General features: G+C 41.9%; 2 protein-coding genes across 4 annotated transcripts in view; one reads left to right on the top strand and one right to left on the bottom strand.

The window, feature by feature from the left end:
• The first annotated feature begins 223 nt into the window (after nucleotides 1-223).
• On the top strand, nucleotides 224-7,188 carry LOC134798197 (2-amino-3-ketobutyrate coenzyme A ligase, mitochondrial). Its single transcript, XM_063770559.1, has 9 exons — nucleotides 224-383; nucleotides 1,533-1,696; nucleotides 1,947-2,012; nucleotides 2,092-2,193; nucleotides 2,546-2,753; nucleotides 2,988-3,168; nucleotides 3,335-3,527; nucleotides 4,168-4,345; nucleotides 6,358-7,188. The coding sequence occupies exons 1-9, from the start codon at nucleotides 353-355 to the stop codon at nucleotides 6,516-6,518; spliced, it is 1,284 nt and encodes a 427-aa protein (XP_063626629.1). The 5' UTR covers nucleotides 224-352; the 3' UTR covers nucleotides 6,519-7,188.
• A 29-nt stretch (nucleotides 7,189-7,217) lies between these two features.
• LOC134798201 (olfactomedin-like protein 2A) overlaps nucleotides 7,218-10,668 on the bottom strand; it is a 29,558-nt gene continuing 26,107 nt past the window's right edge. For all 3 annotated transcript variants that reach the window (XM_063770566.1, XM_063770565.1, XM_063770564.1), the window contains exons 7-9: nucleotides 10,232-10,468; nucleotides 9,706-9,742; nucleotides 7,218-9,659 (exon numbers count right to left, since the gene is read on the bottom strand). In XM_063770566.1, the coding sequence (XP_063626636.1) occupies nucleotides 10,431-10,468 (38 nt within the window). In that variant the 3' untranslated portion in view covers nucleotides 7,218-9,659; nucleotides 9,706-9,742; nucleotides 10,232-10,430. The remainder of the gene's footprint in view (nucleotides 9,660-9,705; nucleotides 9,743-10,231; nucleotides 10,469-10,668) is intronic.

Here is a 10,668-nt window from a genome sequence, read left to right as displayed (position 1 = left end):
TTAGTGCGGCAGGTGGTTACGGCATTATTGCCGATGTTCTAATACATATGTCACACTTCACAACGTAAGCGCCTACTACACCAAGGTATATTTTTTCTGAACACGACTCTATGTTCTCTTATGCCATAGCTTAGGTCAGTTACCGATTTTGTTGGGTTAGTTTACCTTAGTTAGCTCTGATTTTAAATTTAACTTTTAGTTTAAGTTTTACTTAAATAGTTCATTGATGGCAAGAAGAGGTCTGATATTCGTAAGAACCACGTAGCAACGAAAACAAATTAAACGTAAACAGAAACCTGCGTGACCAGTCTACTAACGAGTCGGCGGCCGCGCCGCGCCTCCATTCGACGCGATGGCGCTCCGCTCGCAACTCCTGCGCACCGGTAATGTACTACATTATTTTAATTTTAAAATATATAATTTACAAGTTGTAAACTTGATTTATGTGGTTTGGAGATGGTTCCAATGTTAAATGTACTATTACGAGAAAGCAACCAATCTTTTGTTGTTTGTTGGTAGAGTTTTTTTTATCAATGATGTCATGAAGGTCGTCTTGACTGAATATACCACGAAGTTTCAAGTAGGTACTGTAAATATGGTGTTTCTTAAATATTTTTCTGCTTTAAATGTATAAAATCTTGAATATACCAAAACCAGTGTACCTAAATATAACTTAAAACAAAAGGTAAATGTGTGACCTTATTTAGGTAAGTGTTATGGTTTTTGCCGGTTAACTTTAACTTCGTTAATATGAAGATGCAGATGCAGATATCATATGTAAGTATGTTACATAGTAGCATATATAGTACAAGTAAAATCAGCCAATTGTGACCTTGGTGCGTATTCTGGTCGTCCGCTCTACTTAGTTTGAAATAATAATATCTAGAGGTGTGTTGTATGTTAAATGAACAGACAATACCCATGCAGTGTGTTGTGTTAGTACATTATTTACACAGTATAAGGAAATACTAAGCGAAATATTTACACAATTGAGTGCAACTTTATTCGTAGTCGTTGCCGTTTAGAGTTAAGGACTGCATTCTGCGTATCTTAATCGAATCCAAACCGAATTCTAATTCTGTATGATTATTCGTATCGTTTTCACTGACTTAATTTTATCTTTACGTTCACGAAATACATTTACAAGTTAATTCACTAAGTGCTTTGATCTCCCTAGGTAATGTAGGTAATTAAGACTTAATTTTTCCGATATTTTTTTCACACCAAGTGCCTAATAGCGCAAGAAAACAATGCACGCAAAGCCATTTAGCTTCATGCTTGGTAATACTATTGAAAAGCACTAAGGTCGTTGAAGCGGAAAAAATTGTATATAAATTGCAATCTCGAATATGATTTCGTGGTAGAGGTTACTGGAGTAGGTAGGTATGCGACGTATTAAGTAACTACAGGTGGTGTTTTAGACAAAAATATTCAAGATAGCCTGGCTACTCTCCAATGGATTGGATTACTGTCCAATGAAACCCTTACAAATATAGAATTTTTAATGTTAATGAAACTATTTACATGTTCAGTATATGCTGGCAAGCAAGCAACACGCCAGCTCCATGGATTGAAAGGCAAGGAGCGGGCGGGAGTGACAAGACTGAGAGAGGTCCTCGACGACCGGCTGCAGGAAATCAAGAAGGCAAAGACTTGGAAGCATGAGAGAATCCTCAGCTCACCACAGGACACAAAAGTAAGTTTGTTTTTAAACACACTCAGGCATGTCGGCATGTGAAGTTACATGTGTACCTATAGGAAAAACCGCTATTGTACAATGATAAATACAAGTGTCTAACATTAAAAACACGACGAGCAGTAAGTATGTTTGCAAGAAGTTTAAATGAAAACGGTTTTGCATTTTTCCTCATACTTAGGTGCTACCTTTACTTTATCTAGGTACATATTATTTTTAGATTAGTAAATTTCGCTATTTTATTTTATAGGTGAGGGTGCAGGGAGCGGAAGGGGAGTTCCTGAATTTCTGCGCAAACAATTATCTAGGATTATCGGTAAGAACTAACTCTAATCAAATAATCACTATCTGCATACTTTCATGTAGCGTGTTGATGTTGAATTTATTTTTGACAGAACCATCCCGAAGTGGTAGAGGCAGCGAGAGAGGGCCTGCGGAAATATGGCGCTGGGCTCAGTTCCGTTAGATTTATTTGTGGCACACAAACTTTACATAAGGTAAGAATCATATCACTCAGTGCTACAAACGTTTCGCGGGTTTACTTATTACCTATTACCTACCTAAAACGGGACTACCTACTTACATCGCGAATAAATCACACGTCACGTGGCTTTGGTCTCTTCTCTACGTCATTGATGGAACCAATTTATGAACATGCATGGCATGCATTGCGTGCACACTGTTAACCCTGAACTTGTCTTTTGTGCGACCAGGCTAATTTCAAGTCTCAGTCAGAATATAAGTAATTTGATTCACATTCTCATCATAATCTACGATTATAAGTTTGTTTTCATTCCTGTTCCCAGTAGAACGTTTTATAAGCTGTTACTTAATCATGATTTATAACAGGAATTAGAGCATCGTCTGGCGCAGTTCCACGGGCGCGAGGATGCCATCCTGTACGGGTCGTGTTTCGATGCGAACGCTGGCCTCTTCGAGTCCATGCTTACCCCAGAGGACGCCGTGTTCTCGGATGCGCTCAACCACGCTTCCATCATCGATGGGATACGGCTCTGCAAGGCACAGAAGTACCGGTACCCGCACAGAGATCTCAATGGTGAGCTTACCCTTTAATCGATGAATATTCTGGTTCAGTTCCACGTTTGAGAGTATGCCATTTTCTAAGCTGGTTTGTTCAAGTTCATACTCTTTTCAGAGAACGCTACGACGATAGATCTATTGTGGCTGTATAGTCCAGGCTAGGTACCCCAATGTCCCAGATCTTAATAATTGTAATATGCCTAAGTCCCACTATCGTAACTAAACGTCGATTATGTATGTAAACTTCCAGAATTGGAGCACTTACTGGCGCACAGCGAAGCTCGCATCAAGCTGATAGTAACCGATGGCGTGTTTTCTATGGATGGCAACGTGGCTCCTTTGCCCGGACTGCGAAACCTGGCTGACAAATATCGGGCATTGCTAGCGGTGGACGACAGCCATGCTACTGGGTTTTTCGGAGCAACTGGAAGGTAAAACTCACTCTTACTACCATGCAAGTACCTACGTGTATCAATTCGCTCTGAATTTATTTAATTCCGGCCATATGACCAATTATTAGGGATGATAATATGCATGCATTAACCATGTAAAGGAGCGACCATATTATTTTCATGAGTTTACTTCTTTGCCCACCAGGGGCACAGAAGAATATTGCAACATAATGGGTGCCGCTGATATCATCTGCTCAACGCTCGGCAAAGCTGTGAGCGGGGCTGCCGGCGGCTACACCACGGGGCCTAAGGAGCTCATCACACTGCTGCGCAACGTTTCGAGGCCGTACCTGTTCTCTAACGCACCGCCACCGCCTGTGGTCGCAGCTGCACTGAAGGTGAAGTGTAAATGAGTCTTATGTTGCCTACCTTAAATGCACAGACAAGACATCCTCCAGACTGAGCATAGTAGGTCTACCCCCTCTGCCACAAATACAGTAGTTTTACTCCATTTTCGAATCGAAAGTGTCTTTATGTGACGTCCGTGTCTTTGAACGGACCAATCACGGCACGGGACCTCGGTCACCTTGTCCCCCCCCCCGTATTTTTGGCAGCATCGGTTTCATGAAATAATTGCTCTAAACTCCGTCTAGAGGATTCCTAGTCTATGCTTAAATGTAATACGAATGTTCAATCATCAAGTCCGTATCTACTTTTTCTGTGGTTTAGTCGGCATCAAAAGTAACGTATCAGCATATGCGTCAAAAGTACCTATCTACCTACCATTCTCTGATAGCATAACAAAAAGAGATATACATATAACATTTAAACATTGAACTCAAACTGCCGAAATAGATATTTCTATCTCTAATTGGAAAAGTAATTGAGAGTGGCAGATACTGTTGGCGCGTTGTTTCATACGCTAGGTACTGCTGGTGCTGACTGCACCTACTCGTACTAGGCACATGAATGACAAAATTCAACAATAATATTTCACACGCTTGCGAATTTGCTAACGATATATTTTCTACTCAACAGTCGTTAGATCTAGTGGAGGGAAGCAGCGAGCTTCGTGAGCGACTCCAGCAAAACACTCGCAGCTTCCGCGAGGGTCTGAAGGCAGCCGGTCTGACCGTGGCCGGTGACGACCACCCCATATGCCCAGTCATGGTCGGCGATGCTCCGCTAGCTGTGGAACTCGCCTCGGGCATGCTACGTAAGCACAGAATAAATAATAGTACTAAGTACAGAAGACTCACTCTCTAACAAAACGCGTCTGTTACGATCAGCACAGATATGGCCGCTAGGTGGCGGCAGCGCCACGCGCGGCTTATGGCAAACCCCAAAATTGGGGCCGAACGGATGTACTTTTAGCTACCTGTAGCAAAGCGACGAAATCGCGGAGTGAGACACGCCTGACGTAAGTAATACCTTACTATTCAAGACCTAGTGAAGGGCAGCATTATGCTTCGTGAGCGACTTCAGCAAAACACTCGCAGCTTCCGCGAGGGTGTGAAGGCAGCCGGTCTGACTGTGGCCGGTGACGACCACCCCATATGCCCCGTCATGGTCGGCGATGCTCCGCTAGCTGTTGAACTTGACTCGGGCATGCTACGTAAGTACTTTACTATTCAAGACCTAGTGAAGGGCAGCGTTATGCTTCTTGAGCGCCTACAGCAGCTTCCGCGAGGGTCTGAAGGCAGCCGGTCTGACCGTGGCCGGTGACGACCACCCCATATGCCCAGTCAGTAATTACTACCTTACTATTCAGGACCTAGTGAAGGGCAGCGTTATGCTTCGTGAGCGCCTCCAGCAGAATACGCGCAGCTTCCGCGAGGGTTTGAAGGCAGCCGGTCTGACTGTGGCCGGTGACGACCACCCCATATGCCCAGTCATGGTCGGCGATGCTCAGCGGGCTGTTGAACTCGCCTCGGGCATCCTACGTAAGTACTTTACTATTTAAGACCTAGTGAAGGGCAGCGTTATGCTTCGTGAGCGCCTACAGCAGCTTCCGCGAGGGTCTAAAGGCAGCCGGTCTGACCGTGGCCGGTGACGACCACCCCATATATATGCCCAGTCATGGTCGGCGATGCTCTGCTGGCTGATGAACTCGCCTCGGGCATGCTACGTAAGTACCTTACTATTCAAGACCTAGTGTAGGGCAGCGTTATGCTTCGTGAGCGACTCTAGCAAAACACTCGCAGCTTCCGCGAGGGTCTGAAGGCAGCCGGTCTGACCGTGGCCGGTGACGACCACCCCATATGCCCCGTCATGGTCGGCGATGCTCCGCTGGCTGTGGAACTCGCCTCGGGCATACTACGTAAGTACCTTACTATTCAAGACCTAGTAAAGGGCAGCGTTATGCTTCGTGAGCGCCTACAGCAGCTTCCGCGAGGGTCTAAAGGCAGCCGGTCTGACCGTGGCCGGTGACGACCACCCCATATATATGCCCAGTCATGGTGTGCGATGCTTTGCTGGCTGTTGAACTCGCCTCGGGCATGCTACGTAAGTACCTTACTATTCAAGACCTAGTGAAGGGCAGCGTTATGCTTCGTGAGCGACTCCAGCAAAACACTCGCAGCTTCCGCGAGGGTCTGAAGGCAGCCGGTCTGACCGTGGCCGCTGACGATCACCCCATATGCCCCGTCATGGTCGACGATGCTCCGCTAGCTGTTGTTGCTGGTCAGGCTACGTACCTTTCTACTTATTAGTTGTTAGTCCTAGTGACAGACCCAGTAGTGAGCTTCGCAAGTGACCATCAAAATCCACGCAGCTGCCGCGAGGGTCTGGGTATAAAGCTGGATTTTTCTCGTAAGTCGTAACTATTAGTCGGGCCACGTCATTCAAGTTTTCCTGCCAAGTGCTACGTCAAGTTCATACTTGACGTAAGTAGCACATAATTATGTATGGGATATTGCATTGTTACCTACTGCCAAGTCTAAGTAACTAAGTATTAGTATTCATAAGTTCATAATTCATTTATTGCCTGTAGAACACGGGTATATATAGTTACACCGAGAAAGATCTGCAGCGATTTTGATAGCGCACGCCGTGATAGTGTTCTTTTAAACGTCAAATTTCTATGAAATTTTGACGTAATAATAACTATTGCACTGCGTGGGCTATCAAAAACGCTGCAGACTTTTCTTGGTCTAACTCTATACAATGATGGATATTAAGTGCTAAATATTGTATGTAGTCACTTATACATTATTATACATTTTCCAGAGCGAGGAATCTACGTGGTGGCATTCAGCTACCCAGTGGTGCCGAAGGGCGGCGCGCGAGTGCGCGTGCAGTTGAGCGCGGCACACACGCCGGATGACGTCGCCCGGGCGGTGCAAGCGTTCGCCGACGTCGGCAAGACCATCGGCCTTGTTAAGGGTTAGGCTGTATTCCAGTTGATAACGTACGCTGCGTAAACCTTCACATTAGCACAGAATAAATAATACTACCGTACAGAAAGGACACTTCCTACAAACCCGAAGTTTGACAGCGATTCAGGGACGAATCATGCTATCCCTTGCTAATGTATGGCCCTATTCCTTTCGGCTATTTAGGGTTGTCAAAATTCAAGTCATTATCTTATCTGTGGTCGTGCACGGAAAAGGAAAACACAACTTATTGTGCCAACCCTAATAATTGCTCGGATCAATGCTGAGCCGAACGGAGCCGAGTTTGCCCGAAGTCAGGAGTGTCTCCCCACTGACATTAGACAAGAGAGCACCATTTCTATAGCACAAGACGCTGTACTAAACGCAGTGTATGCCATGAATCGGAGCGTAATCGGCCTTAAGGCCCAGCAAACGTTGATGCTAGTTTCGTGACGTCACGGCGATCTTACGCTAATATTGCACATCTAAGATCAGTGAGGTGAGGTGGTGTTTTAAGTTTGGAAGATCTCGGAATGAGACGCTTGTTTTAATATGTAAGTAATTGAAAGTATTTACTAGGAAGGATTAACCATCAATCCAGTGAAAGACCTGTGTGCAAAATTATTAAGATAGCATTGTTACAATGAATTTATGTGCAAATATGTAAATAAACAAATAAAATAATCTTAATGTGTTTAAATGAAACAAAGTTGGTTGTGTAATAATTGATCTATTAACAATAATTTATTACAAGTAATAAAACTCACGCACTTATTGAAAACCACGTAACACCGAGTGCGACCACACTGTATATATCTCTACGCTCATATCACACGAATAAACAAACGAAACAGAGTAACAGCTTCATACAAACTATACCACCCATTATAACGGTTGTCCCTAGAACAAAAACAACCATTGAACTAGATGCCGCGCGCTGCTAATAATGTAATAAAAAAACAACACGGATTTATGAAGCCTGTTACTCTGGTCTCGTTTCTTTACTCCTGTGCTCATATAAAGTTATAATTAATTTTTAATTATTGTAAACTATTTACATTGGTATCGTTCTCACTCTTCGCCATTATTGCAACTTATACCGTACAAGGAGGGAATTAATTTAGTGACGAATATAATAAATAAATACATTTTGTAAAACCTAAACCTCAGTGGAAGCTTCAAGCTATCTAAATGGCTGCTATGGAGCAACTATGGTCCACAAGTCAATAAATTCACGAAAACTATTAGATAATTACTTAACCTTTTCGACGCCGTGTCAAATACAAAAACTGTCAAAACCGAAGTGTCAAAACTGAAATTGAACTTTATGCATATGCACGTAGGTCTATGTTGCTCTGTGGTCTGTGACCGATTAATCGGTCTTTGGCGTTGAAACTGCGGTGCGGATATATCGGTCATTGGCGTCCAAAAGGTTAAATTATTAATCATTTTGAGAACAATACTCGGACATATCAACAACCTGAGCGTGACTGTAAGAATTTTGTGACGTATCGTATTGATATTTATTTATTTTATTTTATTTATTAGGAAAACTTACAGCTCGAGTAACAAGTTAGGTAATAACATAGAAACAGTAAGCCAATTACAAGTTTCCACAAGTAGATATTATTAATTTAAAAAAATATATTGGTATCTGTGACGGATTAATTCGCTCTTTTTCTTTCTTTGTTTTAAAAACAAACCATGCATTTTATACAAGTCGGTCATTATACCCACATTACAGTTTTCGTGAATTTATCAGTACTGTCATAATGTAAATAATTTCCTAAAAGTAATGAAACACTAAAGTAAATTTAATACCATACTCACAGAATGAACCTAAAGTATACGTACCAATAGTAAACTATTGGTATATTTACTTTATGATTATTACAAGGCGACAACACACCAAGTGCCTGCGACATTGTTTAGGTGCGACAACGAAACATTGACACTACTTTAAGGCAAAAGCGAGAAACATATAATAATCATATGCATATTACCGACAAAGGAATATGTTCCTGGAAAGTGGTACAAAATATCTCAGTGTATAAAGTACCATCACGCTCCGCGATTGTTGCGCCATTTAGGGTCCTAGCTAAATTGGTTGTTCAATACTTACGCTATAGAATTTCCAATTTAGCAAGAACCCTAAATGGCATAACAATCCCGTGTGGTGACTGTACATATAAGGCCGTAAAGCATCATTTAGTTCCGCTGCTAACTCACTTAAGATATTTTTACCACTTTATGTGTCTTATTCCTTTATCCACACAACGGTATTTACCTATATAAAATTAAAAATTCACACGAGACATTAAGACTATAGAATCATTTGGCGACTAATCGCAGACACTTCGTATGTCGCGTTCGTTTCTATCGTACAATCTTCGGCAGAAGTAAGTGACCAACCGTAAACCTTGTTACAACGAGATAAAGTCCACCGATGGCCAGTAAAAATATCACTGTACCTAATAATGCAAACGTACAACCTCATCACCTCAAGCTGCGTATTTACTAATCCGTGGCTACGTACAATCGCTATCAGATATAACAGGGTGCTTAGCCAACATGCCAATCATTAACGCTGCGTAGAGTAGCGTAGTCATCTCTCTCTATCACTCTTCCTTTTTAATGTGGTAGTGATAGTTGCGTTTTGTTCGCTACGGGTTAGCATGTTGGATACGCACCCAGGGGCCGTAGCTAAGAAGACAAACGATGTTTCTCGACAAAAAGTAAATGAAATGCATCGAAGGTTCTCAAAACACCAAGACTTGCACCCTACCGGCATGACAATAGCAGCGAGTTTAGCTTGTATGCATGTTGGCCGCTCAAATATATCTGTTATAGTTCGTTTTTTTAACATTAGAAATCAGGTAAACAATCTTGATGTGTCTTTTTATTGAAAAACACGTTTTAAAAATAAGTTACGGCAAATATGTAACAATTATGAATCTAATACGATCATTTATATTCTTCTGCTTTCATAAGTAATAGTTACTGATTTAAAAAAAGCGTTTATCAATTAAAATACATGTCTAGATCGCTTACCTTCTTTCAAGTTCTTTTTAATGCTAAAAAAAACGAACTATAGCTCCTATAAGTGCTTTGAAACATCAGATTAGTCCAGTGATCAGCATATCTGGAGGTTATATACTACCGAAGATTTTCCATGTATGCGCTCGCTATAAATACTCTTTACGGCTCCCTAACCAAAATACCCACATGTCTAGACGTCCCTTCTATGGACGGTAGAGGAAGGACAACAATCTCTTATGGCAGAACTGCTGCAAAAGTGATCAGCTATAAATAATAGTTCCAAATCTCTCCAGAGTAGCGCTAGAGTAGCTATCAATCAATCAATTTTTGTGTATTATGGCTCCGTCAGGGCTTGATGATTCCGCCAGTGTCGAGGTTGGATAACACACGGCCAGTATGATAAAGATCGTCGGTGATGTATATACGGTGTTCGGTTGAGTATCCATCCACCCTACAAACAAACACAAGCCATTCAACCTACGGACAACACTACTACTTCCAATAGATAAAGACGTCACAAGCTAGAGTAGCTAAGAACGCAGGCGTTATTGACGGAGTGAAGTGCGCTGTCAATGATTTCAATTATTTTTATCAAACATTCAAGGTATTGTGGTGCCACCTATTTAAGGTTTCTTGATGGACACTTTTTGATACATGGAGATTGTATTCCTTACCTCTACCTTCCATACCTTCTATCTATAAATCTCTTTGTCATAAAAATATTGACAGCTAGAGATCTCTTACTTACAGGAGGGTTTCCATTACCACGTCTCTGACTCTACAGTATATTTGTGTGGACGTAAGATCCCTTGAGATCATTATGAGCAATCTCTTTACGCTTCGTTTAATACTTTACTCTAGTTTTGAGTTCAGGAGTGATTTTCTCCCTCACTGCCCGACGCCTAGGACATTTGGTTTTACGGGACCTGAAAGTAAAATAAAAGTTATTTATTAAAAGTGAACCAAGGAATAGGTAAAATATAGGCACCTAAGAATTGAAATGATAAAAACCGTATATGACTCGTTGCCGTAGTTCAGTTTAGCAGCGAAAAAGTATCAATTACTGGTACATTTACCTCAATCAATCTATAAATAATTTCCTATATTAGATTAGTGCTTACTTTTA

The sequence above is a fragment of the Cydia splendana genome, chromosome 16 (genome assembly GCF_910591565.1).
Source record: "Cydia splendana chromosome 16, ilCydSple1.2, whole genome shotgun sequence".
NCBI lineage: Eukaryota > Metazoa > Arthropoda > Insecta > Lepidoptera > Tortricidae > Cydia > Cydia splendana.
This window is presented reverse-complemented; position numbering and strand designations above follow the sequence as displayed.

Excerpts from the sequence above, each read along its gene's own strand:
- LOC134798197 (XM_063770559.1), top strand. The coding sequence starts at position 353 with ATGGCGCTCCGCTCGCAACTCCTGCGCACCG. Across the intron at positions 2,194-2,545 it reads GCACACAAACTTTACATAAG|GAATTAGAGCATCGTCTGGC; the intron begins GTAAGAATCATA and ends GATTTATAACAG. Across the intron at positions 3,528-4,167 it reads TGGTCGCAGCTGCACTGAAG|TCGTTAGATCTAGTGGAGGG; the intron begins GTGAAGTGTAAA and ends TCTACTCAACAG.